This window comes from Lonchura striata, unplaced genomic scaffold (genome assembly GCF_046129695.1).
Source record: "Lonchura striata isolate bLonStr1 unplaced genomic scaffold, bLonStr1.mat Scaffold_92, whole genome shotgun sequence".
Classification (NCBI taxonomy): domain Eukaryota; kingdom Metazoa; phylum Chordata; class Aves; order Passeriformes; family Estrildidae; genus Lonchura; species Lonchura striata.
Genome location: NW_027461191.1, coordinates 1,289,260 through 1,313,062, shown reverse-complemented (window position 1 = coordinate 1,313,062; position 23,803 = coordinate 1,289,260). Strand labels below are relative to the sequence as shown.

At 49.2% G+C, this 23,803-nt stretch overlaps 2 protein-coding genes across 2 annotated transcripts in view; both read left to right on the top strand.

The window, feature by feature from the left end:
* The window catches only part of LOC144248836 (uncharacterized), a 115,133-nt gene extending 107,218 nt beyond the window's left edge, over positions 1–7,915 (top strand). Inside the window, exons 14-15 of the mRNA XM_077790817.1 lie at positions 7,735–7,776; positions 7,852–7,915. Coding sequence (XP_077646943.1) covers positions 7,735–7,776; positions 7,852–7,915 — 106 coding nt within the window. The remainder of the gene's footprint in view (positions 1–7,734; positions 7,777–7,851) is intronic.
* An 815-nt stretch (positions 7,916–8,730) lies between these two features.
* On the top strand, positions 8,731–23,410 carry LOC144248848 (uncharacterized). Its single transcript, XM_077790828.1, has 3 exons — positions 8,731–8,810; positions 18,054–18,915; positions 22,210–23,410. Exon 2 carries the CDS (start codon positions 18,081–18,083, stop codon positions 18,903–18,905), a length of 825 nt encoding a protein of 274 aa, XP_077646954.1. The 5' UTR covers positions 8,731–8,810; positions 18,054–18,080; the 3' UTR covers positions 18,906–18,915; positions 22,210–23,410.
* Positions 23,411–23,803: the final 393 nt, after the last annotated feature.

The following is a 23,803-nucleotide window of genomic DNA, read 5'->3' as shown; positions in this document are numbered from 1 at the left end:
CTGAGTTCATGGGGCAACAGAGAGATTTTATTTCCCAAGCCCCCCCTTACACAGGGCATTTGAAAGACCAGGCCTGGAAGCTCTCATTGGTTTGAGCTCCATGCCCCTTCAGGTTCTGGCCCGTGAGGTGCCTGCAGTTTTGGGAGATATTTGATTGGTCAAGACCCCTGTCAATCATGGTAACACCTCAACCTTCTTTTCTTTATAAAATTCTGTGTATTGTTCTCTGTCACCCATCTGCAAGGGCCCTTTGCCAACATGGGGACAGAGGACAGCGTGCATCTAATTTACACTGGAACTGCAGCATTCTCCTCCAGGAACTGTTAGGGGAGAACTCAGGCCACAGGCATAATGCTTCTTGGTTACAAATTGAACTTATCTCTAAAAGCAGAAAGCTATTTAATCCTGAGCCCATTTAACACTTGGAGAAAAACCCAATTTTAAAAAACAACCTTTAAGCACTTGATCCCTTGGGGAAAAACCAAACTTCCAGAAAACAATCTGTAAACAGAAAAACTGTTTGTAAACATGAGAAATAATTTGTAAACAAATCAAATCCATCTATGAACTGTCCATGAGGCAGGTGATCATTTGTAATGCTGTCTGTGGTTTCCAGTGTCCATATTTTAGGCAGCTGTATTGCTCTGTTGTAGGATTTATTGTAAAACATGAGAACAGACTCAGAGGCGAGGAGGGTGTACCCTCAATCCAACCCCTTTCCCCTTTTTTCTTTGTCTAAGAAATAATAATAGGATTAGAACATGGATTTTGAATACTATTAACTTATGCAAAGTTTCATCCAGGTTTACTGATAATATTTTTCTTTACCAGCCAGGTTCAGGGCAAAGAACTTGATTGGGAGATGTTTTGATCAGGGCAAGGAACTTGGTTGGGAGACATTTTCTGTATTTATATTTTATCTAGTGCAAACCATATACTTTTTTCCCTTTGTTAGAAGTTAGAAATTTTTTATTGACTTTAATAAAATCTGACTTTTAACTTTTAAAATGATGACAAGTGGCAGAATTTCAGTGAAAAAACATTGCAACTGCAATTTGCTTATGACAAATCAATGTTCTGTCTGTACCTCAGTGGATATTCTTTGAATCATACCAGTTTATCTTGAAGCAATGCAAGAATAATTACACAAATATTAAGAAAAGACATGTTAATGCACATACTAGGACTTCTTTAAGACAATGATTTACTAAAATATGAATATCAATCTAATATCGATATCCAAATGAGATGGACAAAAACTCTCTAAGAGTTTAAAGTTAGAAAGTGTATGTTTATTGAGTCAGCCAGGCAGTAAGTGGGATAATTCCCTAATGCACACTGCAAAAATCACAGGTATTACAAAGCTTTTTTATTTGCAGAAGTCTTGAATACACAAAATATGAATGCATATTCATATCCCTGTCACTTCCTCTGCTCCGCTTCATGTGCTAATTGGCAAAAAGGCAATTAAGCATGTGTGGTTCTGTTCCCTGAAATGAGTCGGGGGTCCATTTCGGGGAGGGGTCTCCAAAATGAAGAAGCAATATAAGCCTTCCTCGTTCTGACCTTTCTGCCTTTCCCATGGATACGTGACAAATGAAACCTTGCCGTTTTCCTGTGCTTAATGGATCCCTAAAGTATGGGAAGTCTGCAACTGTTTTTGTGCCCCTGAAATCTGTTTATCACCAGGAGCGGGGCTGGGATGTGCCCTGGTGCCTGGGACATCATCAGGAGCGGGGCTGGGATGTGCTCTGGTGCCTGGACATCACCAGGAGCGGGGCTGGCTCTGATGCTCTCCAGTGCCTGGGACATGACACGGGGCGGTGCTGGCTGGGGTTTGTTTGGTGCCTGTGCAATCCCAAGGGCAGTGTCACAGCGGGGCAGCTCTCAGTGTCCCCAGCAGGTCACAGTGTCCAGGGCAGCCCGTGCCAGCGGGCACTGCGCACACGGGGCAGGCTGGGCTGGACAGGGGACGGGGCAGAAATGCTGCCCCGGGACTGGGGTCTGCCCCTGCCTCTGGGGCCCAGCCCCTGCTGGGAGCGCCTTGGGCAGGGCACGGGGCTGCTGCTGCTGGGCCAGGGGGACAGGACATGCCCCCTGTCCCCTGCTGCTGGGCCAGGGGGACAGGCCGTGCCCCCTGTCCCCTGCTGCTGGGCCAGGGGACAGGCTGTGCCCCCTGCCAGCTGCCCAGGCCCCTCTGATGCCTGTCCCATGTCCCTGTGGCTCCTGTCCCCACCACTCCCCACCACCTTCACTCCCTCCTTCAAAGCCCCACTCAACCCCTTCACAGTGACCTCTGGAAAGAAAGAATGAATGAAGGAAAGGAAGTGTTGGCTGTTCACCCTGGCTGGATGTCAGGCACCCACCAAAGCTGCTCTCTCACTCCCCTCCAGAGATGGACAGGAGGGAGAAAACAGAATGAAGGCTTCATGGGTTGAGCTAAGGACTGGGACAGATCACTCAGCAAATGCCATCATGGGCAAACCATTTTCAAAATTGGAGATAATAATGGAATTTATTGCTATCTGGATCAGGGCAGGATAGTGAGAAGTAAAACCAAGCTTTAAAAACACCTTCTGCCCTTCCCTCCCTCCTTCCCAGCTCTATCTCCTCCCACAGTGGCTGCAGGGAGACAGGGAATGGGGGCTCTGGTCAGTTCATCCCCTGTTGTTTCTCCTGCTGCTCGGGGAGAGGAGTCATTCCCCTGCTGTGCCAGGGGTCCCTCCTGGAGACACTTCTCCATGAACTTCTCCACGGTGAGTTCATCCCACGGACAGCAGTTCTCCACAAGCTGCTGCAGCGTGGCTCGCTCCTCCATGGGCTCACAAGTCCTGGCAGGGCCCTGCTCCAGCGTGGGCTCCTCTCCAGGGGTTTGCAGGTCCCTGCCAGGTCCCTGCTCCAGCACAGGTTTCTCATGGGGTCGCAGCCTCTGCTCAGGCATCCCCCTGCTCCAGCACGGGCTCCTCCAGGCGCTGCAGGTGCATCTCTGCCCTCCGTGCCCTCCATGGGCTGCAGGGCCCAGCTGCCTCACCAGGGACTGACCAGGGAATCTCAGGGCAATCAGCTCCAGCAGCTGGAGCAGCTCCTGCACCTCCTGCCCTGCCCTGCCCTGCCCTGCCCTGGGGGTGTGCAGAGCTGCTCCCCTCACAGGTCCTCACCCTGCTCCTCCCTGCTCACAGCCACAATTCCAGCATCACCCATTTCCTTAAATCTCTTATTCCAAAGGTGTTACCACCATTTCTAACTGGGCCAGCCTTGGCCAGCAGCCAGTCTGTCCTGAAGCTGGCTGGAATTGACTCTGTGGGACATGGAGGAGCAGCTGCTCTCACAGAAGCTGCTCCTAGATCCCTTGCCTTACCAAAACGTGGCCATGCAAACCTGGTATAAGTATGGTAGAGTTTTTATTACCACTATTAATTCTTATTATTTCTATTACCTCTATTTTTGCTATTAATGGTACAGTTATTATTATTACTAGTATTTTTAGTCTTTTGGACTCTATATTAATAGTGGCTAGATTAGAACTGGAAACAAAGGTACTTCATTGCAAGTAGCGGCTAGAGTTTTGTCAGCCTCTTGCCCTGCCCTGTTCTGTGTCATTGCTGTGTCTGTGTGTGAAGCTGCTGCTGCCAGGCCACCCTATTTCTCTGGTTTGGAAAATTCCATGGCATTGCTCACATGTCAGAAAGAGAGGGGCTCATTCCATTCAAACGCATGCCCTTAGCTCTTTGAGTCCCATTGTTGGAAGCTTGTTTTCTAACATTGTCGACTTTCTCAGCTTCTGTTAATATTTGTGATTTTATAACAAAATGTTCTTGGATGTGATTGTGCAAGATTCTCTAATCAGCTTTCAGTTTGCTCTTGGGTTTCTTACCGGTGTGTCCGAGCTGAAGGCAGCATTTTGAGTGGAAGGCTTCAGTGGGAGCTGGGATTGCCTCGGCAGCAGCTGGTTTTGCAATGTGAGCAGCGCTGACAGAGATTCCGTGCGCTGAATATTCCGCCTGGTTGGAGCCGCAGTGCCCGGCTGGAGGGAGCCGCGCCGGGCGCTGCGGGTTGTGCCGGGCCGGGCAGCGGCCGCAGCCCCGGCAGGGCCCGGCCGTGGACATGGAGCCTTTGCTGGGCAGGGCTCGGCCCTGCGGCGCCGGGCGGGCGGTGCCGCTCCCGCCGGGAGCCTGCGGGAGCCGGGACAGCGAGAGAGCCCGGGCCGAGCATCAGCCCCGGGGCACGGCCCGGGAGGGGGCACAGCCCGGGGGTCCCGCAGAGCCTCCCTGCTCCAGAGCCGCGCCTGCCGCAGCGGGGCAGCTGCGGCACCTGCGGGGCACGGAGGAGCCGCAGGCGGCGTTCCGAGCGCTCCTTCGGGGCAGGATTTTGTCCCGCTGCGGGGAATTCCCGCGGGCCGGGCGGGCCGGGGCCGCTGCCGAGCGCCGCCGCCTTTCCCGGGAGCCGCCGGGCAGAGCTCTCTGCTCGGGGCTGGGAAAAACACCTTCACTGCCCTGGGAACATTTAAAAAGTTTAATACAGGACAAGAGGAGACAAGGCCATAGAGCAAAGGTTCTTACGGCCGGGTGCATCTCGGCACTGAGCCAAGAGCACACGGTTATCTCCGGAGATACCCCTTGAATACCTTTTCCCTTACACCAGCCTGTTGCATATTCATAGTCCCTTATGCATAGTAAACTTTTTCCCAAGCTAGTTTACATATTCCAAGAACTGTTCAGCATGGCTCCTCCTCGGTTGCACCTTTTTAGGGCATGTGTATTCCTTGGTTGTGGTTTTGGTCCTTTTTTATCATCATCTTCAGTTTTGGCCCCGGCCCACACTGCCTTCAGACGGTGAGTGCTGATGGTTGGCAGATCTGTACAGGTGTCCTCATCCTGTGCTCACTGGATGTTATCCCATCCAAGCAGGAATTTTAACACAAGCATGCTTCTATCAGCTATGGCACTACTATGTCTGAGCGTAATCAATGAACAACAGAAATAAAAACTATATAACAAAGTTATTGTAACACCACACATATAAAATCCAATGGAATATTTGCAAAAAGCCAATATTATAATATGTATCTATAACAGGGCCAAGGGCCGGGTGCCCGCTCGGTGGCCCCGGGACAGCAGAATTTTGGGGTCCCGGTGCTGGCTGCCGGCAGAGCCCCGGCGCTGGGCCGGGGATGCGTGGGACCCTCCCGCGGTGGGGTTGGGCTGCCCGGGGCAGGCGCTGCATCGTCAGCCCGGAGCCACCGGGGATCGCCCGGTACCGGCGGGGCGGGGCTGGGGAGCGGAGAAGGGCGGCACCGGAGCTGGGGGACCCTCTGCAGCCTGCGGGGTCGGACATACCGATAAGGGGGTCCCCGGGAGCCTGGAACGTTGTGAAAAACGCTAATCACTTGTTTTTTAAAATTTTAAACGTTTAATAATAATAAAATGGTTATAAAAATAGTAACACAATTAGAGTAATCAAATTTAGAGTTAGGACAATTACAAGACAATAAAAAGCAAAAAATTATAGACGTCCAGATGCTCTCGGACACTTAAGCCAGGACAAGCATGCCCTGTGAACAAAGGAATAACCTTAAAAGCAATAGCCTATTGCATATTCATGTATCTCATACATGATGCATAAATTCCTTGGAAATTAGGAACTTTTCTGGATTTTGTCAACTTCTTTCCCTTAATCCTGGTGCTTCCATAAAGATGGAGACAAGATGGAAGAATGTTTGTCTTTTCTGATAAGGAGGTTGTAACTCTTTATGTGCCCCAAGTCACCGCCATCCCTGTGTGAAGAGTTTATTGATTATCTCATCTCTTGCTTGAGCAAGGAAAAAAATCTTGCATTGCAGAGTTTCTATTTTAATATTATGTTGTTACCTAAAACTCTATTTAACACACTACTTAAGAGAATTAATACAGCATAACTGTCTAACATTACACATATAATATTCATTGTAACATTTGTGAAAAGCCAATCATAAAATAAGCATTCTACACAGAAAGTGTTGAAATGGTAAAACCAGTCAAAACCCCTTAGGAATTGGAAGGAAAACCAGAGGCAGTGGCAGCTAACACCTCAGAAACCCGTGGCTTTTGTTCCTCTCTTCGACCTGAGAGCTTCCTGGGCAGGGGCGACTCTTCCAATTGCACCAGCGTGGCCATGGCTGGGAAGGGCAGCGAGCAGATGGGTTGAGCTTCTCCTGCCAGCCCCTGAAGTGCCAGCTGTCATTTGTGTGCGCTGAGGATTCCCTTCAGGCTCGGAGCTGGCGCAGCTGCTCCTGGGCGCTGCTCGCCCGCGGGCGCAGCGGTGCTGCAGCCGCTGTCCCGCACACAGGGAGGGCTCTGGAGCCTCCCAGGGCACCAAGGAGCGGAGCAGGGAACGTGCCGGGATCTGCTGCAGGACCGTGGGGCTGTGGGGGATCCTTCGGTCTCTTGGATGGGGCAGGGAGGGGGCAAATGGAATCAAGGTGAGACAGGATCAGGCAGCCCCACGCCAGGCAGCGTTTTCTCCTCTGAGAGCTCCTCTGAGCTGAGCGAGCTGGTGAATCCTGCGGAGCAAATGAGACCCGGGAGCGAGGGAAGGGCTGGCTGGGAAGGAGTCAGATAAACCCAGTGGGTATTTCCCTTTCCAAGGGGCTCCGGGGGAGACAAAGGAGACAAGAAGGATTCCCCATCTCATGACATTCCCTTTTTTCCTTCAGTAGTCCAATTGCAGTCACTGCATACAAGAGTTTAGTTGATCCCTTTGATGCCAGGGAGAACCCAGAACTTGAACCTCGCTGGATCCAGCCCTGTCTGCCTATCACCGAGCAGAGGGAAAAGATAAAGAACCTGGGTGGGGGTTGAGCCAAAATGGCATTTTGCCACTTCTGATCTGCTCCCAGCTTTTGCAGCAGGGCACCAACCCCATCGCTGCAAACCACTCCCTTTTGCAAGGCACACGTGGACCTCGCTGGTAGCTCAGGGCTCCTGAAGGGGCTGCTGCAGTTGGCAACTGGAGCTGTTGTTGAACTTTTCACATTGCTTACCCCCACCATCCAAATGCCATCAACCGTCTGAGGAAGGACACAAAAATATTACCCTGGAGGGGCCAAAAACTTGGAAAAGGATGAAAGAAATGTTCTGATGATGACAATGACAATGACAAAAAAACACAATTTATTTTTGACAGCAAATGAGTACCCACAGCCCTCCAGCCCTCCCAGACTGGCAGCCGAGTGGGGCCGTTTCCATGGCATGAGGAGCTGGCAGTCTGCAGAGAGAAACCAGAGAGCCACGGTCAGTCACAGAAGGCTCCTGTGCCCCTGTCCCACCACGGCCTGTGCCTGGGCCAGGCTGCTGTGTGCTCAGAGCCCAAACCTCCTGACCCATTCTCCGTTTTTAGAGAAGGGCAGAGTGGTAAGCCACATTCCATCTCCTCTGCTGAAGCACAGCCCAGCAGCCTCCTCAGCAGCTGGAAGGGCGTGGTGCCCGTGTGCCTGGTTTCCTGGCTCCCCGGCAGATCAGGGGTTAAACGTTGGGTGTCTCCTGGATTGTCCCCGGAAAGAGCCCATCTCTGCATCGAGCTACCTTTTTTCATTTGTAAATTAGGTCTTTCTTTCTCTGCCAACTGTGGTTTCTCCAGCCCCGGCTGCAGCCACGGGTCATTTAAAACTTTAAGAATCTTTTTGTACAAGCACAACTGACTTGATGTATATTTTACAAAATCACGAATTATGCCATAACATATATTACAATGGGGCAGAGATCCCCTGCAGGTCCATGGGGATGCAGAGATCCCCTGCAGGTCCATGGGGCTGCAGAGATCCCCCTGCAGATCCATGGGGATGCAGAGATCCCCTGCAGGTCCATGGGGATGCAGAGATCCCCTGCAGCCTCTGGAGGAGCCGGGCTGGAGCTCGGCGATGCCTGAGAGGAGGCTGTGAGCCCGCGGGCAGAGGGGCCCCGCTGGAGCAGCCTGTCCTGGCAGGACTGAGCCCGTGGCACAGTGACCCACGCTGCAGCACTCGGAGGGGGCTGTGCCCAGGGGATGGACTCCGCTCCGAGAAGTTCCTGGAGAAGTCTCGGCCGGGAGAGAGCGCAGGGTGCAGCAGGGAACGACTCCTGTCCCTGAGCAGAGGGAGAAGCCCCGGGGGATGAGCTGAGCATGGCCCCATTCCCTGTCTCCTGCCCTGCCGGGGGAGGAGGTGCAGCTGGGAGCAGGGAGGCGTGGGGAAAGCTGCATTTAAGGCTCTGCACCGACTTCTCCTTCTCCTGCTCCGAGTCTTTGGAGTTATGTGCCAGAAATCTCTCCCCTGCCCCACTCACCCACAGGGCTTGGGGCAGGTTTCCCTTTTTGGGGGAAATCAAAGCGAAGCACGGATGCGCTAACGAGGGGCAGGAGAAGTGAGGCTCCTGGGCTTCCCGCAGAGGCGGAGGCACGGGAGGCGCAGGGCCGGGAAAGCCGTGGCGGGAGGCGCGGAGAAGTTTGTTTGTGTGGGCAGCTCAATCCCGGCTCGGCCCGGGCCCGTGCCGGGGCTGTTCCTCATCTCCGGCTTTCCCCTCACGCAGCCCGGGGGCGCCGAGAGCGCGGGGCGAGGCGGGGCCGTGCGCAGAGCCCGCCCCGAGCTCGCTGCCATTGGCCGCCGGTGCCGTCAGTCGCGGTTGCGGCGCGCTGATTGGTGGGAGCGGGGCGCGGCGCGGCCCCGGCGGCGGGCTGAGGGCGGCCGTGGCCGTGCAGCGCCGCCATTGGCCGAGCGGCTGTGCGGGCCCGGCAGCGGCGGCAGCGGCCGGAGCGCGGTGAGGCGGCGGCGGCGGAGCTCGGAGGCGGCCCCGGCGCAGGTGGGAGCCGCGCTGGGCTCTGCGGGGGCTCGGGGCCGGCTGCGGGCGGAGGGGGCGGCAGGGGGCTCCGGCGGCTCGCCGGTGCCGTGTCCGGCCCGTGCCGGCCCCGGGCTGAGGGCGCTGCGGGAGCGGCTGCCCGCGGTCTCCTTCCCGCCGGGGCCGGGCAGGAGCCGCTGCCGGAGCAGCGCTGGCTCGGCCCGGCTGCTGTGGGTAGGACAGAGGGGCTGCCCCGCGGCCGGCAGCGGGCGGGGAAATTCCCGTCGCCGGAGGTTCGTGTGCCCGGCGGAGAGCGAGGAGTCCTGTCAAAGTGACTTTATTGCCGAGCAGGGGCAGAGGCCGTGGGGCATTTGCCGTGCGCTCTCTGCCGTGGCTGTAGTCCGCAGCCTCCTTTTTATCCTCATTTTCCCGGCCGCATCTCCCTCTGCCTTTGCCCACCGGCTGAGTTCCTTGGAAGGTTCCGACTTCCCGATGCGCCTGCTGCCTGTCCTCGTTAATGTGCACCCTCCTTTTGTATAACAGCCGATATTCATGGCTCTGTTAAGTCTTTGTTCTTCTCCTCGAAGTCTAGGAATGTGACGGGACTTTGAGCAGCTCTCTGGGTCAACTTGTAACATTTATTGGAACTGATGGTTTCTCCCCTTATCTACAAGTGCCCGGCCCTATCTCCAGGCAGATTCACTCCTTGACTCTGTTTTGTCCTTCCCGGGTCCTCTTTGGTTTTGGGATTATTCTCGGTGCCCTCATTCCCTGTCCTTTTGTCGCCGTTTGTGGATCAGGAGGCCTGGCTGCCACCTGCATGCCCTGGCTCAGCTGCTGGATGAGCTGCACTGCCAAGGTGTGGAGCATGGTAAAAAGATGAGAGTTGCTGCAGCACAGAAGAGGAGAAGCAGCATTCCTTTAACCCCTGGTGTGCTGGGGAGCCAGGAAAGCGTGTCCCATTCCCATCCTTTCCATGTTTGGACCAATACATAAACTGCTCTCCTATTTCCTTTTTATCTTTTTTAGCAGTTTTCTCGTCATCTCTTTGCCAACAGCAGTTTGAGCCATTTAGTTTTCCACAAACTCCTGCTTTTTCTGCTAAGAGATAATCTGATCCCATTCTCTGGTGAAATGTTGTGTTCCTCGTTTCAGTGGCTTGGTCGGCAGGAAGGTCAGGAGCTGGAGTTGTCTGGTTGGTTCTTATTCTGAGGACAGCTTGTAATCAAATTATGCCATTCAAATGAAAAATGGGTTCTCTGTCTCCTGATATGAATTTCTGAAAAACGCCAATCACTTGGTTTTTAAAATGTTAGAAGTTTAATACTAGTAAAATGGTTATAAAAGTAGGAATAGAATTAGACTAATAAAAATTTAGAGTTAGGACAATTGCAAGACATTAAAAAGCAAAGACTTGCAGATGTCCGGATGCTCTCTTGGGCACTTAAGCCACAACAACCATACCTTGTGAATAAAGGAATCACCCCTAAAAAAATACACTGTTGCATATTCTTATATCCTTCATGGTTATGCATACATTTTATTTAAAACAAGTAACTCTGTCTGTTGTATGTCAGCTGTTTTTTTTAATCCCCACGGCATCCTCCAGTCTGAGCATGGCCTGAAGAAATTAGCTTCTTCTAGTAAGAAATCCATAAATTGCTCTTCTCTGGACAATTTAGGTGTTCCTGGAGCGAATTTAGGTGTTCTCCCCCTGCCGCCACACATACACATGCATGTTTTCTCTTTTAACTGCTAAAGTTTAATTTTATCTACAAAGCTACGTTTACCGTACTATTAAGATGTTCATACAGCACAAGTTATCATTATAACATAATACATGTAGTAACTATCTGCACAGAGCCATATAACATGCATTTTTCACAAAATCATTTTGGTTCCCAGGGGCTGGTCCATGGTGTTGTAGGATTTGTTCTGGTGGCCGTTCATCTTTTCCCCATGTTTGGGCGCTCCCTCAAGCTGGGGCTGCATCAATTGACCTTTTTTTTTCTTACTCCTTCATCATATACTTGAATTCCAACTGATTTCCCTGAACTTGTTCTAGCAAAAATCCCAGTGCTGTGATACACCCTGTACAGCACAGACAGTGACAGCAGATGTTGGAGTGGGCAGAGGGATGATCCCCCCCTTATTTTAGTGAAGTTTTCACAACATTCTCCATTTGCTGTTTCCCTTTGCAGCTTCAGCCATTTCTGTTGCAGAGTCAGAGATCCTCACCATGGGCTCTGCCTTCAGCTGTGCAGATTCCATCTGTGCAAGCAGGCAGAGCTTGGGGTGAGGGGCAGAGGGAATCAGCCAATTCCTGCCCCAGGCAAGAAGAGCCAGGTACATTGTCCCCAGTTTGCCCCAGCAGTGTTAATTTGCATTTCTGAAGCTCCTCCTGGGTGCCTGGAATGCAGCTTCTCTTCCACAGCAGCCTTCAGCAGCCTCAATTGTGCCCCCCCCCACAACCTGCTGCTTTTATTTTTTCCTTCAAATCATCTATTTATTGTTTATGAGTTAAAGGGTCACCTTAAATCTCATCTAGTTTTGAAAATTTTGAAAAACTCTAATCACTTGGTTTTTAAAATTTTAAAAGTTTAATAGTAATAAAATGGTTATAAAAATAATAATACAATTAGAGTTAGGACAATTACAAGACAAAAAGAGCAAAGAATTACAGATGTCCAGATGCTCTCAGACCCTAAGTCAAGAAAAGCTTGACTTGTGAACAAAGGAATCACCCTTAAACCAAGACACTTGTTGCATATTCATACATCCTTCATGGTTATGCATACATCCTATTCTAAACAAGAAACTCTGTTGTATGTCAACTGTTCCCTTTAATCCTCTGGCATCTTCAAGTCTGAGCAAGGCCTGAAGAAATTAGCTTCTCCTGATCAGAAGCCATAAATTCCTCTCCTTTGAAAGATTTAGGTGTTCTTCAAAGGGAGCATCTCATTCCTAAAAAGAAAACTCCCCCCACATACATAATCTCTATTTTAACATAATGTTGTAACCTAAAACTGCACTTAACACAATATGTAAGGGAATTAATACAGCATAACTTTCTAACATGACACATATAATATTCATTGTAACGTTTGCGAAAAGCCAATCATAAATATGCATTTTTCACAATCCCACCTCTTACTGCTCAAGCCAAATGGTTTATAAAGAATATTTCCTGTCCTCTTGCATTCTTTGGACTCTGTTGGTAATCAAATAAAACATGGGATTAAACAAAGAAGAAATATCAAAACACTTGTAACACATAAAAGGAAGAATCCTAATTTCTTCCACCATCCCATTCTCAATACATTACCCCACCTGCTAGTTTTTAACGTTATTTTCCCATTTTTGGACTGATACCTGGGTCATAATTTTTTTCTGATATCCTTTGTTTTTTCCAGGATGACATCCTCATTGCCATCTATTTTCAACAATCTGTACACCCCATTCTTTAGCCAATAAATAGCGTAAAGCCAACGTATTTTAATGCACTGCAGGTGATGTTTGGCTTTGCAGACTCAATATTAATTCCAATTCCTGGGCAGCTTTGTTTATTATCTTCTCTATAACTGCTTGGAGTCATTTAATATGACTCAGGATATAATTTGGGGTTAACACAGAGCTAGACTGCTGTGCTTGTTTTACCTTTTTTTTTACTAATTGTCTCTTTACCGAATCTTGGACTATATTTCTAAGATCAAATGTAAAACAAATCCATCTCTCTCCTTTTGGACATTCCATGCCCCAAGTATTACTACTTTTTCCTAAGTTCTTTGTATGTGATAATTTTCCCCCTTTTTCCTGCAGGTACTTAATTTGGATGGGTTATAACAGTGCCTGTTGACATGGGGGTGTGTAACAAAAAGGAACTTTGGTTTCTTTCCATGTGATACTTTCTGTAGCATTTGTGACACGATCTTGCTGCTATCTCAGAAGGGAAAAGACAACAAATGAGAGACAGAAACAGGAATGACAGAGGTCTGGCATGGCTTATACCCCCACCTCCCCTGCCTGTGGGGCTGCTGCCCACAGCAGGTACGTGTGATCTTCTCGCTGCTGAGTACAGTGCTCAATCCAGGCTTGCCCTCTGTTTCCCTTGTCACTCCTTTTTTACTCATTTCCAGGCAAATTGTTTTTGACACCTTTTATCTGTGGTTTTCCACCATTCCTCAGGTATCTCTCAGTCCACAGGCATTGATAATCCCCATCTACAAAAGCAATTTATTACTTCAGTTTTTGAGGTCTTTCTGTATAGGGGATTGATTCAGTACTCAATACTTCTTGCCATGAGAACATAGATTTTGTGAGCTACAATGCCAATTATTCTCATAATTTAAACATTCACTTATAACCCAGCTGCCATGTCCAATGTGGGGATGAATCAAATAAAGTATACAGCATAGTATTAATGGTAATTTCCCTTTTTGCCTGTACAAGTCACAGGCTAAGGCCAGACTATCAGAACTCTTTGACTCAAACACTCCCGATCCTCCTGTTTGAAGTGGCAGTGTTCCTCTGCCAAGGAGGTGTCGGAGGCGTCTCAGGGCTTATTCAGGCAGGGCTTAGAACCAGTGATGCAAGCTTTGCCTTATTTCTCAGTTAGGTGTTATTCTTTGTACCTGCCTTGGGTCATTTGGGTCTTCCCAAACCATTACCACCCAGTCCTGGTTGAAAGTCAATTTGGTATCACCTGGTTTTGATGTGATAGTCCATTCCTCACGTTTCTTCACAAATTCTTTTATTTTGCTGGCATGAATTCACCCTCTTTTCCATGGTTGGGATTGCTGCTTTAGTAGTACCTGGAAAGGACTTCTTAATAACACAGTGTTAAAAGAAAAGGAAAACAATACTGCATTAACTTTCACCATTAGTTTTCTTCAAAACTTTCTGGGTTTAACTAAAAACTTTTTCTATAGCTGCTTCTTCTTCTTGTATCCAGCTGTGCTAATTGCTGCAGAGGCCAATTCTTCTTCTTGTGAGCTATAACTAGTTAAATAAAAAAAGACTAGCCCAAATTTAACACAAGATGTATCACATCTCTTGGTTTTTTGCTTTTTAGGCAACATCCAACAGTTTTAGTCTTACAGACGCATTCTTCAGAACAAAAGCCTCCTTAATAACAAAAATCAGAAGAAAAAAAAAGAAGTCTTGTTTAAAAAAATAAAGCACATTGTGAGAGTCAGCTATCTCTGCTTTGATCTTATCTCTATTGGTGGTCCAGCTCTCCCTCTTTTTCACAGCTTTGCCTTTGTCTGTACTTCCTCACTCCCCTCCCCTTGTTGCCACTCTGTCTAGCAGGAATGGGGGAGAACTTACAAATAGCTGCGGTATGGGGACTTTGGGGTGTATTTCACTCTTTCTCTTTCTCTCTCTTTCCCTTTCTCTCTCTTTTTCTCTCTTTTTCTCTCTTTTTCTCTCTTTTTCTCTCTTCTTTCTTCTTCTCTCTTCTTCTCTCTTCTTCTCTCTTCTTCTCTCTTCTCCCTTTCTCTCTGTTTCGCCCTCTTTTTCTCTCTTCACATTTCAACATCCACATTCCAATATCAGTCCACTTTCTAACATTAGTCCTACATCCTGGAGAGGTGAGTCTGCCAATCACCTCTCCCTCCTTTTTCAACTTCCTTACAAATTTAATTACTTTTGTTATGTGTGTTCTGCAGGCCTTTAATTCACGGCACCCTCCACCAAGGGCTACCAGCTACCCACAGCTGACAGTGCTAAAACTAAAGACTTATTTTGCTGTCACAATTTTCCATTCACAAGCTTGAAAGGGTTTAGGAACAAGGTAAACAAAAACTTACTTCTGAAGTGATCTTGCCTGCAATAAAAAATTTAAGGCAATGCTTGTTAGTGCAATATAATTTGCAAAGAAGCCAAGGTTTGATTTGGGAAGGGCATCTGAGGACACAGAGCATGAGTTTTACAAATCTACAATTTGAAGAGGGAATAGACAAAATGTGGATACAGTGGGGGAGACAGCAAGTAAGGAATTTATCTCTGCAATACTCTCTTTTTGACTGCCAGGAGACACTCTCTGAAGAGGTTCTTACAGTACAAACAATAACTGGATGGGAAGAGGCACTCTTGAATTTAAGCTTTGGTGTCAAAATAGGAAACTGCCCCTGAGCACTGCAGTGCTGGAGCACCCTGCCTGCAAACTCACCAGAGGCAAGCCACTGCTGCCACGCTGCAGGGCTGCCTGCAGCACAGAGGGAACCATGGCCAAGCCCTCCCTGCAGGCCTGGGTAATCCACACAAGGAATCACAATTGCTTCATAGCTCTCTAACTCATTCAAGAAATAGGAAACCGTAGTAAACAGAGATCTCCCTCACCATCTTTTTCATATGTGTGTGTCACACACCCACTGTGATGCTGGAAGTAACAAATTGTTTACATTAGAAGATACTGAAACTTTTTCTTCATCTAGCTTTGTAGTTTCCCTTTTCTATATGTAGCCACCTTCCATTGTGGGAAAAAATGAGCCCTATTTTTTTACAAGTGTTTTGTATGCACAATTTTATTTGCTGTTCTAGATACACTGCAAGTAGTTAGCACTTCCAGAAAAACTAGCAAACAAACAAAACAAAAAAACTAAGAAAGCAAAACACATTTGGGTACATGAAAAAGGACTGGTTGGAAGGAAAATTGTTTCTCATTGACCTACCAAGCAGTTGGTGTTACCTTTAGTTTAACTTTACACACTGAGAACATGATTGAACAGTCTGCATTGACTCAAATTAATAGCAGGTTTTGCTATGTTACAGGTGTAAACTAGTTTTTCAATCCTAGAGTACAATAAGTTATGTATTTCAAGATAAAAATCACAATGCAAATTGGAAGAAATTTAGTACTGCATGAGGTGTGCACACAATTAATTTACCTCTAGAAGTCAGTTTATGACTTTCCTCTACTAGGATTGCAGTAGCTGCTATAGCTTGAATACACACTGGCCAGCCTTGATTTACTGGATCCCACATCTTTGATAAATAAGCCATGGGTCTCTTTACTCCTCCCCACTCTTGAAACAAAACCCTATGAGCTACCCCCTTTTTTTCATTTACATACAAATGAAAGGGTGTTGCTAGTGAAGGTGAGCTTAAAGTTGATATTGGGGCTAGTTTTAACTTCTTTTTTCTTAATTTTTCATTATCCTTTTTGATCCATTTTATATCATCTCCCTCTGTCACTTTTTTTTATTCAAAAATTTTACTGCCTGTGTATATCCTTCAATCCACAATCTATAATATCCCAATAATCTGAGTATCTTTCTGATTTCCCCCTTTGAAGAGGGAGGGGGAAGGGATAGAATCCCTGTGTTTCAGTCTGGGTTGAGCTTCCAACTACCCTTACTAAGCAAGTGTCCAAGATATTTTACCTCTGATTCTACAAATTGCAGCTTCCCTTTTGATACCCTTAATCCTTTTTCCCCAAGAAAATTCAAAAGCTTTATAGTAGCCTCTCTAACTTCAGCTTCAGCTTCCCCAGAAAGTAAAAGATTATCCACATATTGGATAATTTGTATTCCAGGGGGAGTGGGGAAAGTTTGTAGTATTGTTTCTAAAGCTTGTCCAAATAAGTTTGGGGATTCTGTAAGCCCCTGTGGTAGTTTTGTCCATCTTAATTGCTGTTTTCTCCCAGTTAGTGGGTCCTTCCATTCAAAAGCAAAGATAACTTGCTCTCCTGGGCTAATGGGCAAGCCCAAAAGGCATCTTTAAGGTCCACTACACTAAACCACTGATGCTGGGGAGGAACTTTACTGAAAAGAGTATAAGGATTTGGTACCACTGGATAGCGGGTCTGAGTTCCTTTGTTAACCTCCCTTAAGGCTTGTACCAGTCTATAGCTCCCGTCAGGCTTCTTTACTGGGAGTATTGGGGTATTATGGGGAGACATACAAGGTTCTAATGTCCCATCCTTTGTTAGTCCTTCTATTACTGGCTTTAAACATTCCCGTCCTTCTAAAGATACAGGATAGTGCCGTACATGTATGGGACAATTTTTTTTTCCTCAGTTGTAATCTTTATGGGGTCAATATTTAATCTTCCCCTATTTCCCTCCCCAGCCCAAACTTCCTTGTTAATTCTTCTTCCATCCTCCTGGCCTAGTTTTAAAAGTCTAGCTGTCATCTTCCCATCTTCTGGAACAACCCCTATTCCTAATTTCACCTGTAAATCTTCTCCCAATAAATTGCTACCTGCCACTGGGACCAAGAAAACATCCCTCATCCAAAATTTAGTTTCTCCTTCTATTACCACATTTTTAATAACGGGTACTGTGAAACTCTCTCCTTTTGCTCCTGTTACTATTACGGTATCTTTGCTTACACTATAACCTTTTGGAATATTTAAGAGAAAGGTTAATTCTGCCCCTGTGTCTACCACAAATTCCAATTCTTCTTCTTGGGGACCCACTCTTAAAATTATCTCAGCATTCCCCACCTGGACCCCACCTGCGCCCCCCCTCGGCCCCATGGCCCCGCGAGGGGAATTTGGGGAGGTGGGAGTGGGGCAGCGCCAAGGCCGGGCCCCCCCGCGCTGTCCTGGCGGGAGCAGCTGCAGTGGGGACCGAGTGCGGGCGGGAGCGGCCGAGAGCCCAGCGCTGCCCCAGCCCGACCTGCCCCAGCTCCATCCCTGCCCCTGCGCTGGGATGCTGTGGGGCTGGGGGGAAGAGGGAGCCGGCAGTGGGTGCTGGGCCTGGGGGCAGGAGGAGAAGGGAAGGAGAAGCAGGCTTGAGGAACAGAATGGTCAAAGGATGCAGGTGGCAGGAGAGGGTGGGATTGTGCAGGCGAAGGAGGAATGTCAGGAGGAAGAGGATTGTGAGTAAGAGCAGAGACACAAGAGGAGGAGGAGAAGGAGCAGAAAGAGGGAGCAGCAGAAGGTTCCACCCCTCCCTGTATCTGCAGCCTCCTTCCAGGCCCAGGAGCGCTGCTCTCCCCACATGCAGCAGGTGACTGTGGAGGGGGATCCAAGATTTTCAGGGGGTAAATCTTGGTGTTTCTGAGCTTTCTTGGGCTAAATGTTGGTGCTTTGGTTTTATGTGGCAGCTGAATCTTTATATTTTGGAGGAGGTTTTTGCTGACTTGTGATGTTTGGGGAGTTTTTGTCCTGTGTCTTGAAGTTTGTGGGATTTTTGGGCTGAATCTTGGTGTTTCAGAGGTTCTTACAGACACAAGATTCCCTATGATTTCCTGAGATGAACTTGGGCAAGGAGGCACCTCCAGTCTAAGGAGCTCTCCTTTTGTTTTTCGGTCAAAGCAGGATTTTTCATTCCCTGGCTGTGGCTGGATGGAGGAGGAGGAAAAGCCCCAGAGATGCTGCAGGAGGAGGAGCGGCAAACCCAGCCCAGGGCGCTGCAGGGAGGAAAGAGCCCCCCTGAGCCAGGAAGGCGGGCGGAGATCCAGGCGGAGCTCGGAGCTGGTGGAGAAGCGTCATGGCAGGGAGAAGCCCCACAAGTGCTTGGAATGTGGGAAGGGTTTCAGCCGGAGCAAAGACCTGATTAATCACCAGAGGATCCACACTGGGGAGAGGCCATATGAGTGTGGGGAGTGTGGGAAGGGGTTTCGGACCAGCTCCAATCTCCTCAGACATGAGTGGATTCACACAGAGGAGAGGCCCTACCGCTGCCCCGACTGTGGGGAGGGCTTCAACCGCAACTCCAGCCTCACCGTGCACCGGCGCATCCACACCGGGGAGAGGCCCTACGAGTGTGGGAAGTGTGGGAAGGGCTTCAAAGACAGGTCTGGCCTGATGGTGCACCAGGTGATCCACACAGGAGAACGGCCCTATGAGTGCTTGGAATGTGGGAAGAGCTATGGGTGGGCCTCTGCCCTGAGAAGACACCAGGGCATCCACACTGGGGAGAGGCCCTATGAGTGTCCCCAGTGTGGGAAGAGGTTTCAGACCAGCTCCGATGTCCTCAAGCATGAGCGGATTCACACAGAGGAGAGGCCATTCCGCTGCCCTGACTGCGGGAAGGGCTTCAAGCACAACTCCCACCTCACCGTGCACCGGCGCATCCACACCGGGGAGAGGCCCTACGAGTGTGGGAAGTGTGGGAAGAGCTTCACCAGGAGCTCAAACTTGACCCAGCACCAACGGAGGTGCCACTAAGGGAATCCCTGTAAGTGCCCTGAATGAGGGAAGAGCTTTGAGTGAGGGAAGAGCTTGGAGTGAGGGAAGAGAGTGCAGGAAGAGCTTGGTGCGCTGCTGCAGCTCCATCCCCCATGGGAGGATCCGGGCTGGATGATCCCCAGTGACCCCCGTGGGGCAGAGCCCTGGTACCCCGGTATGGGGAATAAAACAGAGAGTAAAGCAATGGAGCTGATCAAGGGGCCCGATATCTGAGGCCTGACTGAGCAGAAACTGTGGGAGACACAGACACAGTTTGTCTCCCTGGGCAAGAAGAGGGGACAGTGGGGGGTGGCAGGGGTGTGACAGAGGGGATGAGGGGGTGACAAAGGGACAGAGGGGACAGCAGAGCCCTCCAGGGAGGGGACAAAGGGGACCCTGGGAGGACTCAGAGGCCACCGCAGGAGACCACAAGTGCCAGCAGGTCCCTGACACCTCCCCTGTCTCCTCCCCAGGTGTCCCCTTACCAGCTGGAGTCACTGGTGAATGTGGTGGCCACCCTGGGTGAGGTGGCAGCCACCGTGCCCGGGTTACAGAGGGACGAGCAGCAGCTCATGTCCCCAGAGTCCCTGCACGGGAACCTGAGGAACTTCACCTGGAGTCTCCATGAGACCCTGGAGCAGGGCGGTGTCACCTCCCTGGGCCACCGTGGTGTCCCCTCCCTGGGCCAGGCCCTGGCCGTGCTTGTGGCCACCCCAGGGGCCACCTGGGCCGATGTGAGAGCTGCGGGCTGGGCCTGGCAGGAGTTGGTGGTCAGGCTCGAGGACAGCTGGGCCCTGCTGGCCTGGGATGCCACTGAGCTCCACGACACCCGCTGGGACGCGGCCATCGCTGCCATCCGGGCCGGGGACCTGCAGAACGTGGCCACCCGCAGGAGGACGGCTGGGAGCAGCCTGGTGGCCACAGCCCAGCAGCTGAAGGTGGCCCTGGGCAGGGAAAAGAGGGCCTTGGCAGGGCCATGCACAAGGCCCAGGTGGCTGCGGCCACCAACGAGGCCGTGGGAGAGGCCGTGGTGGCCAGCAGCCAAGCCATGGTGGCCACCAGAAGGGGACATTGGGCACAGGTGGCCCTGGGGCCACTGGAGCGCTTGGTGGAAGAGTGTGAAGGAGGCAGGTGGTTCCCCGAGGAGCTGCAGCGCCGGCTCGGGGACATCGAGGCCATCCTGGAGGGGACAAAGAAGGCGTCCCCTGATGTCCCTGAGGCCTTGGTGGCCAAAGTGGCCAGGTTTGAGCAGCTGTGGGATGCCAGTGCCTGCCTGGGCAAGGATCACCTGCTGGGGACACTTGGGGACATCCACGACCTCCTCTTGAGTCCCTGTGGTGGCTCCGGCGGCCCCGGTGGCCCCAGCAGGCGCGCCCTGGCCCAGCGGTGCCAAAAAGCCGTGGAGGATCTCCCCAGGCTGCTGCAGCGATGGCACCGCTCTGATGCCATCAGGGACAGTGACATCCTGGTGGGCAGTGCTGGCGTCACCAGTCCCCTCCTTGCGCGGGATTTGAGACCAATTCGGAGAATTTTCTGGGAATTTTCATGGGCATTGTCCCACATGCTGATGGGAGTTTCTGGGATGACGTTACCAGCCGCACCTGGGGACATTCTGAGAGCACTCAGAAGGCTTTTGCATTCCCCTGCTGCCTTTTGCATTTTCCTGTTTTTTCTGTTGGGTTTGGCATTTCTCTGTTGCCTTTTGCAGGTTCCTATTGACCCCCAGCATTTTGCTCAGGTGCTCATACTGATAATGATTATTGATAATTCCTTGCAGCTGCTCGCTGGCACAATAAAATCTCAGAGTTTGCATGGACAAGTCCAAGGCAGTGTGAGCTTTCTGCCAGGATTTGGGAATCCTTTACGAATCCAATTCTCACATCCCTGGGCCCCCCCGGTCCCGGCGCTGTTCCCGGGGGTCCCGCGGCTCTGGGGGGTCAAAGGGGAGGGGGAGGAACCCCCGTGAAGGGTGGGGGGCACAAAGGGGGGTCCGGGCCTGGTGCTCGGGGGGTCGGGGGCACTGAAGGGGTGCGGGTGCGGTTTTTGGGGGGTCCCGGTGCTCGGTGAGGGGGGGTCAGTGCTCAGCAGCGGGGGCTGTCCAGGGACCCCCCCGGCCCCCCCAAATCCCAGCCGGGTGTGAAAAACAAAGTTCACTAAGGGATTACTAAACAAAGTTTAATCAGGGATAAAAAAGGGTTTTGGGGCTGGCCAAAGAACTCGCCCTCAACTTAACCCTTCGTTCTCCGGATCCGGTTCCACTGCAGGGCCACGAACACACTCCTGAGTTTTGACATTATTCAAACACTCCCGGGAGGTTTGGGTGTCCCAGGAACTCGTGTTTGGGTCTCACCTCTGACTTGTCTGCAGGACATTCTGTAGATTAAGTCGATGTTTTTGATTTCTTCTCATGGTTCCACCCTGTTGTTTCAGGCCCCCTGATAAATTCATAAATTCTTCTGAGCTTTGTGTCACTGGTATCACCTGGTGAGGCTGGTCTGCAGATGTGAGAAACAACAGAATTGCTTTACACCTGAGTCAGTCACACAAAAGCATTTTAACATTACATAGTCTCTATTCCAGTATTTATTATTGATCTATTTAATGTTTATCTATTTTTAATATATTAAGGCCTATGATATAATATCTTTTTATTACTCTAGCAGTAAATTTGTTATACGGTGTACACATAAATGGATTGATTTTATTGTACCAGCGAGCAGCTGCAAGGAATTATCAGTAATCAATATCAATATCAAGTACCACAGCAAAATCCTCGTGCTCAATAACAACGTGCAGAAGGCAATACAGAATTTCAAAAGCCGATTATTCTATTGTCATTTATAACCCGGCTCTGCTGCAAGGCACCGAGGGGCTCATTCAGCCCCTGACCCACCGCCACCCCCATCAGTGTCCCCAGAGCGTCCTCAGAATGTCCCCAAGTGTCCCCAGTGACGTCACCCCAGGAATTCCCATCAGCATTTGGGACAATTGCAATGAAAATTCCCAGAAAATTCCCCGAATTCGTCTCAAATCCAGTGTGGTTTGGGGAGGGGGGAGAAGTGACAGCAGCGATGTCCCTGATGATGTCACCGTCCCCGAGACGTCACAGCGGTGACATCGCTGTCCCTGCAGCAGCCTCGGGATGTCCTCTGTGAAAAATGCATATTTTATGGTTGGCTTTTGCAAGTATTAAATTGAATAGGATTTGCATTATGTTACATTGATTAGTAGTGCTGTATTAACATTTTAATGGTAGGGTAAATGTAGATTTGTGGTTAAAACGGAGCTTTTGTGGTTAAAACAGAAACTCTGTGCGTGGGAAGAAAGGAATGAGGTACTTGCACCGGGACAGCAGCCGCGGGACACCGAAATCTTCCAGAGAAAAAGAATTTACAGCTTATTGTAAATGCAGGCGAGCCAGGGGGAAGAAATGACGATGCCTGACTCCAGCTCAGAAGGATGAATGATTTCTTTATTAGAACTATACTAATATACATTAATATACTGTTTAAAGGAGACACTAAAACTACTAACCTGCTTTTTCTATTCCTATACTGTTTAAAGGAGATACTAAAACTACAAACCTGCTTTTTCTATTCATACACTGTTTAAAGGAGACACTAGAACTACTAACCTGCTTTTTCTATTAATATACCATTTAAAGGAGACACTAAAACTACAAACCTGGTTTTTCTATTAATACTCTATTTAAAGGAGACACTAAAACTACAAACTGCTTTTTCTAACTCCCAAATGTAACTCCTCACAACTCGTGACCCTCTCTGAGATTCCAGCCCCAGGTGGGTTGGATTGGCCCCAGGCTCAAACGATCCTCACCAGAACCCAACCCAGCAGGCAACCCCACAACAATTTGGGTAACAAATTGTTAAACGATTCTCCAAACACGTTCCACATACTAAAACAAGGAGCAGAAACAGAAATTGATTTCTCTTTCGTTTCCCTCTGTGCTCCTCTGTGGAAAATGCTGGGAGGCAGAGCAATGTGCTGCCACAAGCGCTCCCTGATTAAAGGAAATTCACTCTCCGTGCCCCGCTCAGCCCTGCGGGCGCCGCGGGATTGAGAAGAGGCTGCCACTGCTCCGGGCTCTGTGGCTGGACAGGATTGATGCATCATGCATGAGATCGATGAATATGCAACAGGCTGCTGCTTTTAGGTTATTCCTTGTTCAAGGCGTGGTTTTGGCAGCTCAGTGCCCGAACCATCCGGACGTCCGTAATCCCTCGCTTTTTATTGTCTTGTCACTGTCCTGACCTCATTGTCCACATTGTTATTGCTCTGATTTTATCGCTGGTTTTTAATAACTGTTTTATTACTAATAAACCTTTACAATTTTAAAAACCAACTGACTGGTGTTTTCCACAGTGCCCAAAAACATCCAGATGTCCGAAATTCTTCACTTTTTATTGTCTTGTCATCGTCCTGACCCTCATTGTCCAGATTCTTATTGCTCCGATTTCATTGCTATTTTTATAACTATTTTATTACTAATTAACTTTTTGAATCAGTAATTTTTTAACATTTTAAAAACCAGAGAGTGGCATTTTTCACTGTGCCCAAGAACTCCTGTATGTCCAAAATTCTTCATTTTTTATCATCTCGTGGTGTCGTCATCCTCATTGTCCACATTTTTGTTACTCTGATTTTGGTTTTTTTTTTTTGTTATTTTTATTTTTATTTTTATTTTTAATTACTATTTTATTACTAATAAACTTTTAAAATTTAAAAAATAACTGATTGTTATTTTCCACAGTGCCCAAAAACTACCGGGTGTCTGAAATTCTTTGGTTTTTATCGGCTCGTGGTGCCTGACCCTCGCTGTCCACATTTTTATTACTCTGATTTTATTTTTAAATTTTATTTTATTATTATTTTTTTCT

Excerpts from the sequence above, each read along its gene's own strand:
- LOC144248848 (XM_077790828.1), top strand. The coding sequence starts at position 18,081 with ATGGAGGAGGAGGAAAAGCCCCAGAGATGCTGCAGGAGGAGGAGCGGC.